The 21333-nt window shown below is 36.6% G+C and overlaps 1 protein-coding gene across 4 annotated transcripts in view; it reads left to right on the top strand.

Annotated features, from left to right (window-relative positions):
- LOC115220992 overlaps positions 1-21333 on the top strand; it is a 197563-nt gene that overhangs the window by 99219 nt on the left and 77011 nt on the right. For 3 of the 4 annotated variants that reach the window (XM_036510448.1, XM_029791210.2, XM_036510449.1), the window contains exons 2-3: positions 2096-2909; positions 15162-15191. In XM_036510448.1, the coding sequence (XP_036366341.1) occupies positions 2382-2909; positions 15162-15191 (558 nt within the window). In that variant the 5' untranslated portion in view covers positions 2096-2381. The remainder of the gene's footprint in view (positions 1-2095; positions 2910-15161; positions 15192-21333) is intronic. The other variant, XM_036510450.1, reaches the window with a different exon arrangement.

Genomic DNA, 21333 nt, shown 5'->3' on the forward strand with positions numbered 1-21333 from the left:
GATTTCTCCCGAATTGACATACCATATTGCAAGAACCAGTATGTTTTCGTTTTTCTGAAGATAAAAGGACAGCGGTGGACGCATGTTTCTTTCTCAGTAGGTGTCACAATCCTCTGTAGAGTCCCCTCTTTGAATGCGGTAGGGTGTGAGTAAAAGGATAATTTTCTGCTATTTCTAGCAAGTCAAACGACCTTGTAGAAGTTCTCTCATTGGTTCACCAATATTTTACTGCATAGCTTTATATCGTCCATAGTCAAATATACTTATATTAAAAGCATTTCACAGACCAGAACTATGCCCTTCGCATTTTTTCAAGACGGAAGGATGTGATTTGAAGGACATTTAACTGTTATTTCTGAAGGTCGAGTGAACTTGTTATTTGGTGGTGAATGCTGAAAGGCAAGAGTAAGTTTCCAATAACGAGCTTTTAAATGCGTTGTCTTTATGTTTTTTATGACCTAATCAGAGGCGGAAAGACAACGGCCATGACCTTCTCTAGAGCCTTCAAAACCCGGAGAAAAAATGATGGCTATTCTCTGAGCCCGAATAAATATAACAACAGAATAGATTCCGCTTGTATTTGTGTCCACTGTAAAAGTGAGAAAACATTAGTTTCCTTTAACAATAAAACCTCAGGTTCCTTGTTTAAGTAAGAAATTATTGGCAATCTCCTTAGAATAGATTTCAACTCTGGAGAACGGAAGTTTTTTTCCTGATGTCGGATATCAGACTAATCTGCTTCAATTGCGAGAGTAGCGCCATTAAACCGAGCGATGGATTAAAACTGTTATTCAAGAACAGTCTAACAGGAATCTACACAGCTTCTAATTTCACTGCCAAGATTTTAGTCGTCTTGGGGGTATAGTACATGACACTGGCCCAAGATGCCAATTAGTGCAATTAAAGCTGAAACTCCGTTATTGTGAAAGGAATTCCTTAATCAAACAACCGTCCCTGGTTAGTATAATACGCTTAGTTTACATATACCGCTGATACACTAGCGGAATGCAGTGAAAGGAAGTCATTAATGTTTTTTCCACTAAAAATCTTCTGTGCACGTACTTTGCGAAGGAAACATTGACCAATTCGGGGCTACAGAATCAGAAGAGACTTCGTAATCGAAACAGAAAGGACCTGTTTGCGAAGTAAACTTCTTAACCCCATATCGTCCCGTATATTTTGTTTTGTAAATAGATATTATTGTTCTGAGTCAGTGAGAGCAGAATTATTTCACGTAGATCGAACTACTACTACTACTACTACTACTACTACTACTACTACTACTACTACAAGATAATTTGAACGCAAGGTATTGTTGGTTACTTCGTTATTGACTGAAATTATTCTTCATAATTGACAAATTCTTGCGATGTCGATTGACTCACTTTCGTTTCGGAAAAATTGTGAACATGTTTTTTTTTCTTGGTTTCCCGCCAAAAGCAAAGTTTATGTTTCTGTCTGTGATGTTATGATAAATAATTTGTTTTGGCAAAGTCGTTATCATATCACTAGCTGGTTTCTTAAGTGGTTACTTAATGGTTATACAATAGTCAAATTATTTACTAGACGTGTTTACACACATAACTATACATGTGCATATATGTATGTATATATATATATATATATATATATATATATATATATATATATAACATGTATATATATGTTTCCATAAATACATACACATTTGAGTCTCTGTGTTTATTTCTATATGTGTGTGTGTGTGTTTAAATGAAAAGGCATATGGAATGAATTGATTCAAAGTTATAGTTTTCCCCATAATTGAGTGTAAATTGACTTTCTGTCAAATGTAAGGGCGTGTGATGTTAATTTTTTCAACCTGATTGTCTACGATAAATTGATGATAGTGTGATGAGCATGTGAAATAGTTTGATATGATTTTCTTTACATGCGAAGATATTTCTGCATAAAACGCTAATATTTTGCTTGTTTTGTAATTTTTCTCCGTAAAGAAATTGCACAGACAATTTTTGTTAATAAGTATTGTGTTTTATAAGGGCTGAATTTAATTAAACTAATCATTAACTTAAATCGTATTAACAACATTAAGTGAATGCTATATTTTATTTTTTAGGTGCACCAACAATAATGGACACGAACAGGAACCACATATCTGCTATGAAGTTGTTTTAATGGGCGCTACCATGAAACTTCCTTCATAAGAGGAACACTCGTTTCTTGCTGATGTAAACAGTTGTGGCAATGATAGCATGAAGTGTCAACGTAGTCCAGGTAGAGAAAAATGATTTCGGCAATGAATTATAACAAAAAGAATTTTGATTAAACGCTTAAAATATGCAGATTTAATTTCCCTGAAATTGGCTTTGGATGTCTGAATGATTTACAGATAACACATATCTATGGCCGAGTTCAAAAGGATTATATGCTTCATTTTTCTTCTAATTACGCGAGTGGCGCTGGCGTCTTTAAGGCGCGATTTGCGAATTTTGGCTCGAATTCTTCCCGGAGAGTATAGCAACCTAAAACAGTACCACAATGACGCTTATTTGTCAAATGCTGTGCCCACGCGAGAACGACATATCTTCTTTTGGTCACGCTATACACCGATTAAACTGCCATCTTTGGACGAGGATACCACAAACTTTTATGTGGAACATTTTATGGACAAATCAATTAAACCATCTCAGCAAAAGATATACAGTTTCCTTCTTGATCCAGTTCAAAATTCTGTCCGAATGGAAGTTTATAAATTGGAAGGGATTGGTGACATCCGTAATTCACGTGCGGCAAGATTTCAGTTGCACAACATGACCAGCGCGGAACTCTATTCCAACAGAGAATGTGACATGTTTTGGAGACGATTAGGAATGCGAACTTTTGCGGCTGCTACTGGACCACAGTGTGTTGCAAATATGAAAGGAGAAAAGGTAAGGCACCTATTATTAAAAAAAAAACAAACAAACTATAAAGATGTATGAAACATTTAACAAAGTGTAACCAGTCATATGCATTCTTACATGTATACATTCATACACACACACATAGATAAATATATTTTCATACACACGCATACATATACATACATGCATACACACATGCATTCATACATGCATACAAGTATACATACATATGTATTGTATATTTGCGTATATATATTATATCTGTTTGTGTGTGTGTTTTCATGTGTGAGTATCAAGCGATCTGTATGTGTGAATGCCCATTCATGAATTATAGTTGTATTCCACGAGAGCTGTTCGATCAAAAGATAAACATCAACAAAGGAGTTAATAACAAGAGTCTAAAACATTTGCGATACTAAAACATGAAATGTGAAAGAGATTAATATTGAAATATTAATAGATATTTAACAAAGTCATGATAATAATTACTAATACTAATTAAAAAAAAGTCGCATTAAAAGCATGTAGCATATAATTATTTCACTCATTAAAAGTTCTCTTTCTGATAAGCACTGCTTTCCCCGTTTTCTTGTTTAAATATTGTATGAATCCTGTTATTTCGAATTGACTCTTAAATGAATGAAATTGGAACGAACAAGCTCACTCTATTATCCCTTATCTTTACCATTAATCATTCTTAGATGATGCTAGAATTCAAAGAAGACAGTTTGATCTGTTGTTTACTTTTAGGCTAACTAATTTTTATCCGATCCGTTTTCTGAACTGAATTATATTTTTCTGGTCAATCAAGTTATTTAATCTTTATATATAAAAGTGAGGTTGTGTGCTGTCTGTCTCCTACGATTTAGATTCCTAACTACTCCCACATTTTGCGGTGCAGTTTAACCAAAACCGGGTATCTTATAGTCGTGATTCATATCGAGCCCTTCTGGGTATTAGCGCGCGTCTACGATGAGTCTACGATTTAAAAAAAAATTTACCATCAATTTTTCCGATTTTTAATGCATTTTTGGCATATATAAGGGAAGTAACTCTCTAAAAATTTATTATTAAATCTCAGAACGTAAAAAGCTACAGTAACATCCCCTCCTTTGTAGTTAGCTATATTGAGATGGCTATTATACTTTACATCTCTAAAAATGCTTATATAGTTATTTCCCTTACAAACCCGAGAAACGCCGGGCGATACTGCTAGTTTAATTATAATTAGTTACTCTTAAAGGATTTATTTTAACAAAGGGTATTTTAGAATTACAGTTACATTTTGAAATGAAATGAAATATTTGGACTATTCCTATGATCCATTCAAAATGCCATTGTCATACAGATGATATGAATATCTGAGAGCCATTTGTCTCGTTAGTTTTTACAGATCTATTTCTGCACTACCGCACTGTCGGGTGGGATTTGGTTGATACCAATTTGAATATGAGAACAATACTTTAAAAAAAATTTAAGTAGCTTAAAAAAATTCTTTTGAAAACCATGTTACAATGCTCGCTGTTGAGTTAGGATGATTTTAAATTTAAGAAACACGATTCTAGTTTGGGGAAAGAGGTAGAACCGATTAGATATTTGTTCATTGATTATTTATTATTGCAATTCGAGAACAATAATGTCGTCAGTTACAGGTTGCCAACCGAAGAATCATTGGAGTATTATATCTCTGTCGCTGAGATTGTTAAGGGAGCGTCTGTAATTCGCTGCAGAACAAATAAACCGAGGAAATTCGTTCTTAAAGCATCGAGTTATATTATATCTGTGTGTGTGTGTGTGTCTTTTCTCTTGTATGACGTAATGCGATACGTTGTAAAGAAATACTTTATCTGTAGTGTACATTGGTTATGTGGTTCGAGTTCTCTTAGATTTAGCTACTAAGCAGCATGGAAAAGGTAGGAACGTACTACAGCATCATATTTGATATAAATTTCGTGCTTATGTAGGAAGACACAACTTCTATAGTGCAATAATTTGTTTTTCATTTACGAGGGGTGTCGGAAAAGTCTTGAGCCTCAAAAAAACAAAACATTGTATAAGACTTCTGATGATTTATTTTTCACAGGAGTGGCTGTGTGGTAAGTAGCTTGTTTACCAACCACATGGTTCCGGGTTCAGTCCCACTGCGTGGCACCTTGGGCAAGTGTCTTCTGCTATAGCCCCGGGCCGACCAAAGCCTTGTGAGTGGATTTGGTAGACGGAAACTGAAAGAAGCCCGTCGTATATATATATATATATATATATATATATATATATGCGTGTGTGTTTGTGCATCTGTGTTTGTCCCCCTAGCATTGCTTGACAACCGATGCTGGTGTGTTTATGTCCCCGTTACTTAGCGGTTCGGCAAAAGAGACCGATAGAATAAGTACTGGGCTTACAAAAGAATAAGTCCCTGGTCGAGTTGCTCGATTAAAGGCGGTGCTCCAGCATGGCCGCAGTCAAATGACTGAAACAAGTAAAAGAGTAAAAGAGTAAAAGAGAGAGTCCCCTTTGATAGCTGAACCCTTTCTCCAGCGGTGCTGAAGTGCCTTTATCCCGGCGTAGAGGAACTCTTTTGTTTGAGACTCTAAGAAACTTCCTACAGTGTCTATGACGTCATTGTCAGTGGCAAAATAGCAACCAGCCAAGGGTTTTTTCATTTTTGGGAATAGATGAAAGTCAGAGGGGGCTAAGTCTGGCGAATAAGGCAGATGGGGAACAGGTTCGTATCCACAATCACGAATTGTTGCCATGGCAACCTCTGAGGTGTGGGCTGGAATATTGTCGTGATGAAAAAGGACTCCTCTGGTGAGCATTCCTGGTCTTTTTTCTTTGATTGCTTCCTAGAGGCATTACAGTAGCTGAGAATAATACAGCCCTGTCACGGTGTGACCCTTTTCAAGGTAATCGATCAGCAAGACACCTTGAGAATTCAAAAAAAAAAAACTGACGCCATGACCTTGCCAGCTGAAGGAATGACCTGGCCTTCTTTGGGGTAGGCGAAGATGTGTGCTTCCACTGCTTTGATTGTTCTTTGGTTTCAGGCTGGTAGTGATGAACCCAACTTTCGTCCATAGTAATAAAACGAGCAAGAAAATTCTCTTCATCGGCTTCAAACAGTTCCAGATTACTCGTGGACAAAGTGCACCTGGTGCGTTTCTGTTCAGGAGTCATAAGGTGAGGGACCCGCCTTGCAGAAACCTTTGAGAACCCAAGTTCTTTTGTGACAATGTTGTCTGCTCTTTCAAGTGAGATGCCCAGTCTCTCAGCTATCTGGCGACATGATATTCGATGATCTTGCATTATCATACCAAGAGCAAGGTCAATGTTGTCCTCAGTGGTTGCAGTTGGAGGCCTCCCTGGTGTGGGATCATCTTCCACACTCTTCCTACCATGCTGGAATTCATTTATCCAGCGTTTGACTGTTGCATATGAAGGAGCATTGTCTGTTAAGTTTCTCACCATATCTTCATGGATTTCTGATGGAGTCATGCCTTTCAAATGAAGGTACTTTATGACAGCACGATACTCAGTTTTCTCCATTTTCCTTGTAACCTCGACACTTGCTTATTCAAAAATATGTAACAAAAAAAAAATTAAAATATCAAAATCATGAAAATGAACAAGAATACTCCGAAAAGACTGTACTTACCAGAAAAATTGTTCCAGCTACCTAGCAGCCCCGTTTCTAGGTTAGGCTCAAAACTTTTCATACACCCCTCGTATAATAAACCTTTTGTATAAAAGAAATGACAACCTTATTAAAGACAGCTTATTTCACCTCTAACACAACAGGCGATTTTAATTTATTATGCTAATCTATTTGATCATGACGTAGATCCAGTGCTGGTTCACAGAACAAAGTTTAAGAGAAGAGTAAAATCTTAAAAAAAGTAACTGTTCTACTGTTTCCAAATTCAGAAACTTGTGAACAAAAAACCACTGACTGTTTGAATAAAAAGAAGACAGAAAAATTGTTGTTGATATGTGATGCTTGTTATGTTTGGTCAGTCATATAGTAGACTAGTGTTTATCGTTGACTACAAACAGATGCTCACGTTCTAAGACTTATCTTTTAACAATCCTACAGAGAATTTGTCTATTTTGCGTCGACAAGAAAACTTGTTCAAATTAGTAATATTCGAAATTACATACGCACACGCGCGCACGCACACACATATACACACACACACACACACACTCACGTACAAACACAGTCACACACACATTCACACACACACACATATTTTCTAAAAACAGAGAAATAGTAAGTGCAATAGGTATATGTAGTATTGAATCACAAAACGGAGAACTTCGCGACTTCCACAGCAGCAATAACTTCTTCAAATTTCTTCCAGTCACAGAGCACCTCGATTAAACTCCATCTTTTCACTCTAGATTTTCCTCCAGAAGGGGTCTATATCTTCTCGTGAAGGAGCTTCTGTGATGCTCACTGCTTCTCCTCTCATGTCTAGTTCCGGTTAAGTTCTTTGATTATTGTTTTTCTCTCGGTTATTCTCTTCTGATGTCGGAGTTTCTCACTGACAGCTTTTAGTTCCTGCATAAGGGAGATCAGCTTGCAAGTGTCCTCTTTTTGCTGTCTCCAAACATCATTTCTATCCCCTTCTTCACTTTCTGTTGGTGAGACGGATAGTGGTTTGCTTGTTTGGAAGCAATAATCATCATTACACGGCTGATGGTCTTCAGTAAGTCAGCTATCCTTTTCTCTGTTGTTAAAACCCATGATGACACTTCCTTTGTTGCTTCGGTTTTATTTACTTTTTTAGTGTCCTTTGTGTATTGTTTTGCGGTAGTAGGCAAAGCTTATAGACAGGCGTTAATCTGCCAGAATGAGGGCTGATTACACTGCTGTAAAAACCCCTCTCTAATTTCATTATCAGCTTTTAACACCGTGTCTATTAGTCTTTCCTTACTTTGGCAGAAAATACTCTCTCTTCGAGGAAGTACTTCAAAGCCAAAGTTACTTTCTCTAGAAAAATTTTACTTAGTGCATATTTCCCGGATATATCCTCCTGATTGCTTCTACAATGATCTTTAGAGGGACAATGGTCAGTTGCGTTAACCTGCAATGTAGCTTGGCTGGTAAGTAGTATAGAATATGTTGGAATGTTGTTAACTGTGAAATAACGTGGTGTTCTAACATCGTTCACTGTTTTGTTTATTTAGTTTGAGAGACGGTTAATTTCAGATCTTGATTTAACCTTAGTGACTGAAGTTACAGTCACCAACTTTCTTCCTATGTTCCACAAATTTTACTTGTTGACGTAATTGTTTTACAGTAAAATGATTTTGTGCTAAGCGCAGATCGACCCAGTATGATTTCAGTCTATTCATATACTCAACAGAGCGGTTTTGTTTTACTCTCCTATAACAGTTATATAACTCAGTCCTCTATTCATAACTCCAAGAAAAATGAGTTTTGTAATTACGAGTTCTCCATGAAAACAGCTAGAAAGATTCTGTTTACCTGTTGAGCTGTTGTTTTCTGTTCGTCGGTTGTGTTGTTGTTGATGTCGCCCAGCCATGTTGCTTGTAGTAACTCTCTGCACGGTAAATTCTAGTTTCAGTCTAAAATCACTACGATATTGAATAAAAGGTTCCCTCAGTTAATTCATCTGAAGATTAACCAGTTATTTAACAGGGTTGATGGTGGTGGCTCCAAGTTGGAGATAAATTGTCTCCCTCGCCAAATATGCGACTTGTCGCTTCGAGTATGGTATGGTAGGGTATAGTATGTATGTATGTATGTATGTATGTATGTATGTATGTATGTATGTATTTATGCATGTATGCATGCATGCATGCACGCACGTATTTATGTATGTCTCTTCTATTTTTTAATTATTATAAATCTTCCACTGAGGAGAGAGCCGGTTTCCAACAAAGATACAAGACTCCATCTTTGGAATGTAGTTAACACAGACAAACTTACATTTGGAACTTGAGAAAACTCTTGCATATTTTTACTGTTCCACTCACAGATTGCATTTATAATGTACGAATCAGCCGGTCAGTTTCTGTTTCTTAAAATCTCAGTTTATCCAGATTCTCCTTTAAGCATTTACTAACAAAACCTAGTGCTCCAATTATTATTGGTATGAATATGAATTCATAGTCTGGATATAGAAGCTGGAGGTTTCGAAGCAGTTGTCTATAGATATCCTCTTTTTTTTTTTTTTTTAAAGAGATATTTATATCTGCAGGGCAGCTAACCTCTATGATGCTACATACCTTTGCCCTTCTGTCCCAAACAACAATATCTGGCCTGTTATGCTTACATTTGACAGAAGTTTTGATGAGAATATTCCACCAGTATTCCTTGAGTTGGTGTTTATGAATGTATTCCATAACAGGGATTTTCTAAGTTTATTTCTGGACGGTCTTTTTTGCGGATAGCATTGTAAATTGTTTTAGCAACAACAACGTGCCGCAGAGGGAGGTAGTACCGTGACGACATTTTAGGACAGCTTCTAATCACATGCATGATGTCTTCCACAGAAACATGACATAGCCTACACATACAAGATTACAAGAGCGTCACTGTCTCTCTTGTTCACCAGGTACTTTGTGGCAATCTATGCAAACGCATAGCCTTCAAAGTGTGATAAGATGTAGTGGTCTTGTGTCTGTAAGTATGTATGTTATATTTATTTTAAGCATATATAATTAGAAATATTTTCTATATTAGCACAAACGTTGAGACAACTGATGGTATTATTAAAATGAAGCAGGAGTGAGACAAGTGATTTAATAGGGTTTGAATGCAAAATGTAGAAAGATAACAAGTAAATCATGACATTTAATTCAGTGCTTTATGACTTATGGCATGCACAGCACTTCGACATAATTGCCATAATGAAAGATGAGTATTATAGATGCAGAAATAAGTGTCTGTCAATGAAGACATTTCATGTCTATTTGACTATGTGTTTGGAAAAGGAATAAAAATTGGTCTTCTTGCCTGAAAAAGAGAGTCCTGATTCATGGAAAACATTCGATTTATTAGTAGAAGTTGTAAATTAATAACTTTAACGCACAAAGTTTATCTTGGTTATCTTTTCTCAATTCTTATCTATTTATATGTATTGAGCTTTTATGGTTTACATTTTCAAAATATTGCGTTTTTTCTTAAACCGAAGAAACAAGAATGATTCCATAAGTATCCATATGTTTTTCTTTTTTAGAAACTTCTGCTAAATAATTTGTAATGAGTTGTAGCTCTTTTCACTTCTAAGAGCTGGATTATTGGCAAGCAGGTTAGATTTAATTGTTAGAACATAAACATTTGTAACGTGAACTATTTTTTATAAAACATCTTTCTGATTGTCTCATTGCTACTATCGAACACTAAGCAATTAGAAACATAGACAGGCTCTATAAAATTAGAGATAGTATAATAATTATTATATTCTCGAGAGCGTCATTTTATTTTTTGGAGGGATTTTAAGTCAAGATTTTGTGTCTCATTAACTGACTGGAAAACAAACAATTGAGAAACGTAAAAAGAAAATTCAAATTTAATTTATTTACGTTTTTCTTTTCTTTTTGGAAGGACACTAACACTACAATCTATTTGTAGCGTTCTGTTTATCAATTCTTCGATTTCTAAAATTATGGAGAAAATAAAAATAACCTTCAAAAACTAAGTTAGGAATGAGACTGGTAGCTACCAAAACTGTAAGAATGTTTTTCATTATCATATTACAATAAAATAATTAAAGACCCCGTCGAAGTTGTTATAATTAATATAATACACACTTTCCTCTTAAGTTTACAATATTCTTGTATTCTCTTTCTCCAGTTTACATTCGAGTAAATCAGCCCATGAACACATTATCGAACCTAATGATATATTACACACTCTTTTCATCTCGTTTCCTTGATTTCATTGATTAAATATTTTAATGACCAAGAGGAGGTATTGTCTACGTTGAGTTACAAATATAATTACAGATAAACAACTATTGTTACTACACAACTCATGATACTTAGTTCCAGCTGTTCGTTAGCAGAAAATATTGGGCAATCTGCCTTCTCTTTTTGCAACACTCTCCTTATCAATAAAATTTGTAAAATCAGTAGAAGCAAGTTGATAAATAACCTGTCTTCCACTTTCTGTTGTTATTAAACAATACAATATAGATGAATCATATATACATATATCCAGTTGACAAATATATTCATATATATATATATATATATATATATATATATATATATATATATATATATATAGTAGGCATCCGTCGATCTCGAGAGGCCATAGATCTGCGCTCGAAGAATGGTGGTGCAGCGTCTGTTGTAGGTGTAGAAGTCCATACGGGAGTGGCAGTCACACACGCAGCGACTGTATTTGAAGGAACTCTCTGCCGTGCCACTTGTTTTTCTTTCCGCTGAGTGCGCTTTTTTTTTGTAGAGAGTTCTTGTTTTTCTTCCGCTCGTTTCATCCCCTTTCGCAGTATTTGTTTCCAGTGTGGGTGATCATTTGCAACCTCCTCCCATCTCATGTCGTCCAGATCAAGCGGCCTCATATGTCTCTTACAAACGCCCTTGGAACGAAGATGAGGTCGTTCTCGTGCTCTTGTACCGGTGGCCAATTCCCCATACCAGAAGTCTTTTCGAATCCTTCCGTCCAGCATGCAATGTATATGACGGAGCCAGCGCAAACGACGCTGTTGGAGCTGGGTGAGTATGCTAGGTATCTTGGCTCAGTTGAGGACTTCGGTGTTGGAGATGTGGTTGGTCCACTTGACATCCTAGATGCGTCTCAAATTACGAGGGTGAAAGAGATTGAGACGCCGTAAAGTAGCGTACTAAGGACGCAGGCCTTGTAGACAGTAATCTCGGTGTCTGCAGCCAGTTTTTTTGTTTTCTCAGACCCTTTTTGTGAACTTGGCAAATGTGGGGTTCGCCTGCTGTCCGATTCGCCTGCTGTCCGATTCGCCTGCTGATCTCAGGATCGAGGGTGAGGTAATCGGCGATGGTAGAGTTGAGATAGGCGAATTGATTGACTACCTCCAGGTTGTAGCTGGTGATGGTAGGTGATGGATACTTGAAACTTTAGCCCAATACTTGGGTCTTCTTCAGACCGATAGTCAGGCTGAGTTTCCGACAGACCTTTGAAAATTTGTCCACGAGGTGTTATATTTGCTCTTCAGAGTGCGCTGTCAGTGTTGCGTCGTCCACGAATAGCTTTTCTCTGACAAGTACCTGACGCCCCTTGGATTTTGCTTTCAGTCTCGACAGACTAAACAATTTATGGTCTGATTTGATTTGAAGGTAAACACCATTAGTTGATGTGCAAAATGCATGTTTAAACATGACTGCAAGGAAGATGCCAAACAGGGTGGGAGAAAGCACACAACCCTTCTTCACGTCGCTGCGTGTGTTAAATGCTTCCGGAAAAGAGCCGTCAAATTGTCCGCGTGAAATGATTGGATAATCTTGAGGAGTCTTGGATGACAGCCAGTCTTGGCAAGGGTTCTGAACAGGCCGTCTCTACTCACTAGGTCAAAAGCCTTTGTGAGGTCCATGAAGGTGATAAAAAGTTGCCTTTGCTCTCGGCGCTTCTGTAGCTGTTGGTGGTGGAGCGTTCTGATCCGAAACCGCACTGAAATTCGGGGTATACCCTCTCAGATAATTTCTGTAGTCTGTTTAGGGCCACACAAGCAAAGACCTTCCCAACGATACTTAACAGCATAATACCTTGGCAGTTATTACAGCCGCTTTTGTCCTCTTTGTTCTTGGGTGACAATGTTGCTGTCTCTCATGTCTTGCGGTACTGATCCCTCCTCCTAGCACTGACGCAGTAACTTCAGCAAGCGGCTAAGTAGAATTCTCCTTGCACATCTGATGATCTCTGCTGTCTTAAGCGGGTAAGGGTTTGATAAGCTGTATAACTAATAATGAGAGTTGCTTCTTTGGATGGCCGTTGGCTCTTCAGAGTTTATCCACCCTTTGACATTGTATTTAATTCTGCAGGGTAATCAAATAGCAAGAAATGTACCCTCCTCAAAAGGCAAGCTCTGTGGGGTTGCCGGTTTAGTTGCCGACGGCCCTGGAACCTGTGAAAAGAAAACAAAAAACAAAAAAAGGAAGAGAGAGAGAGAAATATGGCGAGGTCCGTAAGCCAGTAATACAGAGATGAAATACAACAGACTTTAAGCAGAAGTTTTAGTTGCAGAAGCTAAGAGGCTTAAATAAACCGAAGGGCAGCGTGATAGATAATGCTGCTTATTACTAGGGTTGTTATTTTATTTCATTTTGGGCTGCTGCCTAAGGACAAAATCTTACGGCAAACGGCTATTCACACAAGCTGTTTGGCTTATCTGGTGGTGATTGGGGGTGAGCGTGATTGTTATGGGAACGACGGGCGCAAGCTGATCTATCTATCTATCTATCTATCTATCTATCTATCTATCTATCTATCTATCTATCTATCTATCTATCTATCTATCTATCTATCTATCTATCTATCTATCTATCTATCTATCTATCTATCTATCTATCTATCTATCTATCTATCTATCTATCTATCTATCTATCTGACTACCTACCTACCTACCCACCCATATGCGCGTGAGTGAATGAGAGATAGAGTGTGTGTATGTACGTATTGCATGGTGTATCCTATCTTATTTCAACATATCTATTACAACGTAATTAAGCTAAACAGAACGATAATTTTGAAAACCTACCTGACACTGGTATTTAATATCAATGTTATTCAGATATTTTACTTCATGTCCTCATCATGAACAAAATTATTGTTGAAGAGCAGACGACCAAATCGGTACTTCAAGCCGTTCAAAGTTCGCTTGCACTTTTCTGAGATCAAAAATACCTCGGCGCCTCCTTTGAAAGTTATTTGAGTATCAGTAATATACGTACTTAAACAAATTACTTTATGTTCACTCAACACTATATTAAAACAAAATGTTTTAATAAATTATAGTTGTCCGAAATAACTCTGTTTATGATAACTGTTTCACAGCTATGTTTTTGTAGAGCCGAGAACACACCGAACGGGAAACGAAATAGTCTCACTTATAAAATACACTTTAGTATAGAGTGTAAGTAAATTGGTTTTAAATAGTGGTTTGCTATTCTATTCCTAAACTTCTTAGGACAGGTGTCGACTCAATTGTCAAGCATTAATTAGAATTTAACGAGATCCTATGAAACTTTAGTTGAGTCAGCTAATGCCTCCGGAATATTTTCATAGTCTAGCAGAGCACACCTCAATGCTTTACCGACCTGGAGTTAGAAGAGGTCGAGTAGGAATATGAAGAAATATTATTATCCAAAACATGGCTCAAGCGAATCCAAATTCACAATTTTCAGTTATTTTACCAATAAAAGTTGTTGAATACTTCTGTCTCCCTCCCTTCCTCTTTCTCTATCTCTTACTCCGTATACCACCTCTCTATCCCCCCTCTCTTATAATGTTATTTTATGTTATTTCTGTAAAAAAATTCCTGTATTATGCAAGTAGAGAAAAATACAGTACAAGTATTTCAATTTTCGTTAACCTGTTTTATCTCTATCACCCCTTATCGTATCTATCTATCTATCTATCTATCTATCTATCTATCTATCTATCTATCTATCTATCTATCTATCTATCTATATCTATCTATCTATCTACCTACCTACCTACTACCTACCTACCTACCTACCTACTACCTACCTACCTACCTACCTATCTATCTATTTATCTATCTATCTATCTATCTATCTATCTATCTATCTATCTATCTATTTGTCTGTCTGTCTGTCTGTCTATTTGTATATGAATATATGTATCTATTATAACTAAATATATGTATATATTATATATGTATTGAATATATGTATATATAGTAACTGAAAAGATCGTAATTGCAGAACTCCGAGTTTCATACTTCCGATCATTCAGCTGGTAACTGGGGCCTGTTTTCTCTTGAACAACTTGTTGTTTGAATATATTTCAGGCTGAAAGGTTAGAAACGTGTAACTCGGAGTTCTGGAATCACAAAGCTTTCATTCATAATGTATTAAAGAATTCTCTGCATTTACGTATAGAGTTCTGTAATTTATCGCTTCTTGTCGAATCTTTATATATATATAAATATAAATATAAATATATATATATATATATATATATATATATATATATATATGTGTGTGTGTGTGTGTGGTGTGTGTGTGTGTGTGTATGTATTTATGTATATAGACGTACACCAGTATGTAATGCCATCAATCCAATTCTCTTTGAAGGATAACGTTCTCAATCTTGTTGGACGCCAGGTAAGTGTCTATTTACAAGTTGTGTGAGTTCTTGTCATATTCCCTCGTGGTATTTCAATCATTTTTTCCTTTCATTATATTTTTGTTTTAACTTTTTACTCACAATATTATCAATTCACAAATACAAACGTAGAGATAGTATTTTTTAGTAAGTCTTGCTACAGTCTTATGTGTAGTGTTGTATGCTCTGTATTGTTTCCAACACCAAGTGGTTTTTATTTTATACACTACATAAGCGATGTTTCCTTTTCCCTGCATGTAATGTAAAGAATCGATGACCTTCAACTCTTTACTTTTCGTTCTGTATCAAACACCTTTATAAGAACCATTCAAATATTATTATTGTGGTCGATATGCAACCGAAGTTTTACTGTCAAATTTCTTTTTCATTTTCCCTATTTGTATTCTGATGTTTTATGAAGCTTTGTGTAACTTCTGATCAACGAGTGATTTCTATTTTTGTCTTGTAACTCAGTATTTTGTACGAAGTCTATTTTAAAGCATTCATATTTCCAGCAGTCACTAGAAATAGATATGTAATAAATATTTTAATTCTTCTTCTGATCTTAGCAGACAGAAATGAACTGTATTTCTTCTGTGTTTCATAATTTCGCCAATAAAAACAAAAATCATTGCGCCAAAAACTTGCAGATTTAGCCTCTAGAATAATATGCTTTTCAGGAATGATTAGTTGTGGATGAAAATGGTGAGTGGAAATCAGAATCGGCGGAGCATCAGATAAAAATCCTTTGGCATTTGGTTATATCACCTTACTTTTCGAATTCAGCTATCTATCGACTTCAAAACTCCACGCTGGAAGATGGTATGATTTTGATATACTGAGCCTTCTGGCCTCTTCTCGTGGCACTTTTTCAGGTAATGTCGATTTGATGGAAGAAGTAAGCTAATGTACGGCGCATACATTTGATCAGAATAAAAACCAATCGTTTGTGCAGGTCGTTCGGCAAAAGTTGAACAGTCATACATCGTTATCGACTGGAGAGTCCATTAAATGTGTATATATGTGTGTGTGTATATATATATATATATATATATATATATACCCCAACACCCACACTACACACCACATCACCCCACCCCACACCAATCCAAACACTAGCACTGACCACTCCCCAGCACCCACACTAAATACCACCATCTGCACATCATCCATCACCATCATCCGGACACCCACACACCATAGTCCACACACACACACTTAAACATTTTCACATGTACCTTCGTTTTGGGATCACCGATACTTTATTATCTCTCCTTCTTTCTACCTCTCCTGTCAAACCATTTTTTCTCAACCAGTCAACATGCTTCATCGCTAAATCCATACGTTTTTTATGTTCTCTCTCTGTTTATTTTCTCTTATTCTTTTCTGCTGAAGAGCGTAGGCTCGAAACGTAAAAGACATTCCCGAGCGTCAAGCTAATACACCTATCTTCGTCCTTTGTTTTTCTGTAAATTATATATATATATATATAACTTAGATATGTTTCGACCACCTGATAGGATTAACTAAATCCTTTTAAAGTCAAGTTTTGTGGTATCATGGTCTATTCGAGTAGGGAGTTCTTGCTGTGTGAGCTGTATCCAGGTACAGGTGGCTCATCTAGTATTCCTTGAAAAAAATTGTCCAGATTCCGTTTAAAGGTGATGGCATTCTTTTCATCTTTTCGGGACAATGTTAAATAGTGCAGGGCCTGTTGAGGAAAAGAAATTGTATTAGTGTATTTATGTGTTGATATATTGAATTGGGGAGGAGACATATGGCTCGTGGTCCTAGCTTTGGATGAATTCTGAAACTAATGCTAATGTTATATGGACAATGCTGGTGGTATATTCCCCACATCGTGCAAAAGATGTATCACTCACGGCGGCGCTGAAGAGAATAAAGTTTCAATGCCTTAAGGCAGTCGCAACAATCGAGATCACTCTTGCCCTTAATTCTTTTAGTGAATGCCCTCTAGGGTGACTCAATTTTCGAAATGTTTTGTAGGGGAAGACCACAGGAGGCAGCAGTATTCGAGGTGTGGCCGTACAAAGGAGATGACACCTTGTTCTCTGCACCGGAAGGTCTTTATGATTCAGGAGCTCATCCTACGAGCTATATCAACCTTATTGTTGATGTGGGCTCTCCAGCTGAGATTGTTGTCAGCAATTACTCCTAAGTCCCTGATATTATTAGATGCTGTGTGTGATTCCTCTGAAGGAAGAGAGTATGGCTGTTATAGCATAGTCTTTCTTTTATAATGCATCAGCTGATATATATATATATATATATATATATATATATATATATATATATATATATATATATATATATATATATATCTATATCTATATATATATATGGCACAACGAAGTACCGATATTTACTGGAAAATAGCGAACGTAATAAATCCGACGCTAATGTATAGCTTCACCGCGTATGTACTAGCAAAAATGCGTGTGTGCAACAAACTTGAAAAAAAATTGTCTTACCTCCAGGGAGAACATCTGAAAGATGAAATACCTAGAAAGGGATAATGTGGGACCGGTTTCAGATTTCTCAAGATATGTCTGCACACATATACTTGATTTATCTTCATCAGCCAACATACACCTCGACAACATTTCAGATGTTGTCACATCAATGCCAATGACAAGTGTCCGCTACTATAGCCTCTGGTCGATCAAAGCCTTGTGAGTGGATTTGGTAGGCGGAAACTGAAAGAAGCCCGTCGTACATATGTATGTGTGTGTGTGTGTGTGTGTTTGTTCCGTGTTGGTCCCCTCCCCATCGCTTGGCAACTGATGCTGATGTGTTTACGTCCCCGTAATTTAGCTGTTCGGTAAAAGAAACCAGTAGAATAAGTACTAGGCTTACAAAGAATAAGTTCTGAGGTTGATTTGTTCGACTAAAGGCATTGCTCCAGCATAGCCTCAGTCAAATGACTGAAACAAATAAAAGAATAAAAGAATATTGAACAGTTGAAGACGTTCATATACCGGAAATGGCTGAGGTGAAATAAGTTGCCTGTATTTTGACACATGTACTTGACTCTCAAAAACCTCAGTCACTGACTCTGCTGGATAAAACTCGATACCGAGTGTAGTGGTTGTTACTCTTTAACTTCTGGTGAGTCCTAATCGAGCAGACCTATGTTTAAGGTCCCATTCAGATCTATGCCTAGGTAACATGTACTTTGGAATACACCCTATAAGTTCCTTCGTACAATAGTAGTTTATGAACTAAAGGAAATTTGATCGGGAGATCGTTTAGAGGCTCCCTTGTTGGGTAGCTTCTAATAGAAGTAGTAACACTGAAAACGGGACCTACGTTTCATTGGCGTGCAATATTGAGTTTAGTCTGAATTGCAGAGGGACTCACCAAGATGACCTGTCAGATACTTAATATAAATATGATGCCCTCAGATTTAACTCAACAACCCAATGGTTTATGGAATTCTTTTGAAAGTATATATACATGTTTATTAGGTTTACAACCGGAAACCAGATTCCTGTGAACTGGTATCAATTTTCAATTTCCGGTTTGATTTTCCCTTCGTGAATATTACTAATATCCATGAGAAAGACATAACCGTGACACCAATTCATTTCCTCGACTGCATAAACTTGGGCGTGTGATTATAAGAGAAATCTATTTTACCGATCATATACGGATGTTTAAGATTATGGTTTTCTCAAGTTAAGAACTAATACAATTAACTTTTTGTTGTTGTTGACAAAAAAAGGAAGCTTGTCAGAAATAGCAGTGAAACTTCAGTGCTCTAAAAGGGAACGTCTCATATTAATAAATTCAACTCTAACCTCTGATCTCAATGTACTGAAGACTGTTTCCTTTGCTTCATATCGAGCCAAATACTCTTGTGCAGAAATTCAGTATACTTTGTACTATTGATATATAACGGTAGTACGGATACATATATATATATATTAGTTTGCCACTTATTTACAGTGTTACATTACATTACTAAGTGACGCATATTCACAGCTAAATGAAACTGTTTGAAAGCGAGGATTCTAGGAGATAGACAGAGGGAAATATTAGGGGCAACTTACGAACAGCAGAACCTGGTTACTGAAACAATTTTCAATCTGGTGTATGCAAGTGTATGCAGATGAACATATATATCAGGTCATCCCATTAGATTTGTCCGAATTTTGAATAAAGACAACAAGTGATCAAATGTTATATTTAATTGAAATTTAATCATCAATGTACTTTCCCTGATTATCTATGACTTACTTCCATCTATTTACCAGCTTTTTAATCTCATCAATGTAAAACTCTTTTGGTTTCAATGCGAAGAACTCTGAAATGTCAGTTTCGACCTCCTCCTGGCTCGCGAAAGTTATGTCTCCTAATGATTCTGTAAACTACGAAACAAATGGTAGTCTGAAGGAGCAAGGTCGGGAGAATAAGGTAGATGAGGAATTTTTTCCCAACAAGCTCTTCGATCTTCTGTGATGTGATCTTTGCAGTGTGGTGTCGCGCATTATCCTGATGAAACATCACTCCTTTTCGATTCACTAAAGCAGGTCTATTTTTCTTCAAAGCACGGTTCAAACACTCTAATTGCTGACAGTAGACTTGAGCATTGATTGTTGCATTAAGTCGTAACAATTCAAAGTGAATTACTCCTTTGCAATCCCACCAGATAGAGAGAAGAACCTTTTCCCCATGAAATTCCCTTCTCAGTTGAGGTTGAGCTTTTTCCCTTTTACCAAGCCACTGTTTACGACGTTTAACATTTCGATAGAAGATCCATTTTTTGTCACCAGTCACAAATAAAGGGTGAAATAAGTTCGCGAGAATGGAGAGAAGAGCAGATGTCAACTCGGGATTTGCAGTTGCTTTCGGAAAATTCATGAGGCACCCATTTTCCAAGTTTATGAATCTTTCCAAGTTGTTGAAGATGTCGATGAACAGTTGTATGGTTTGAACTAAGCTTTATTGCCAATTCTTCAACTGATAATGCAGGATTTTCTTCAAGTAATGTTTCAAGGAGCTTATCATCAAACTCAATTGGACGTCCTGTTCGATCTTCATCTTCAAGGCTGAAATCTCTACTTCTGAATTTTGCAAACCATCTTCTGCAAATTCTTTCATTCAAGCATTCTTTCCCCATAAACTGAGTATATGTTTCGAGTCGCCTCGGCTGCAGTTTCCTTTTTTGTACTCATAAAGCATTATGTGCCTCAAATGCTCCTTGGATACTTCCATGTTAGAAAGGGTTTTAATCATAGAAATTTTAAGTCTATTATTCTGTAAAATAATATTTAATTAGTTAAAATGTACACAAATGCATAAAAATAATTTTTAATTCCATTAAACATTCTAAAATACTATTAAATTTCATTCAATTAAAAAAAAAGATAAAATCGGACAGAACTTATGGGATGACTTTGATATATCAAATAACGAAGGCGACTATCCGCAATATAAACTCAAAAAGGTAAAATTCAGTTGTCAGCAATTGTGGCTGACGGTGCAGGGTACCATCTGCATATATATATATATATATATATATATATATATATACTTAGATAGATAGGCGCAAGAGTGGCTGTATGGTAAGTAGCTTGTTTACCAACTACATGGTTCCGGGTTCAGTACCACTGCATGGCACCTTGAGCAAGTATCTTCTATAGCCTAAGGCCGACCAAAGCCTTGCGAGTGGATTTGGTAGACGGAAACTGAAAGAATCCCGTCGTGTATATGTATATATACATATGTATGTGCGTATATGTTTGCGTGAATGTGTTTGTACCCCCAACATCGCTTGACAACCGATGCTGTTGTGTTTACGTCCCTGTAACTTAGCGGTTCGACAAAAGAGACCGATAGAATAAGTACTAGGCTTACAAAGAATACATCCTGGGGTCGATGTGCTCGACTAAAGGCGTTGCTCCAGCATAGCCGCAGTCGAATGACTGAAACGAGACAAAGAATAAAAGAATATGTGTGTGTGTACATATAGAAAAAATAGAAGTTGAAAATGCCCTGAGAATAGTTGAAATTAGTTTTTATTATTATATTTAAAGATCTAACTGGTTTCATAGTTTACACTAATTTTCCAAAAAGTTCAAATAAGAAGACGTGGCTTATGTCGCAACTGTCTTGCTT

The sequence above is a fragment of the Octopus sinensis genome, linkage group LG17 (genome assembly GCF_006345805.1).
Source record: "Octopus sinensis linkage group LG17, ASM634580v1, whole genome shotgun sequence".
NCBI classification, from domain to species: Eukaryota; Metazoa; Mollusca; class Cephalopoda; order Octopoda; family Octopodidae; genus Octopus; species Octopus sinensis.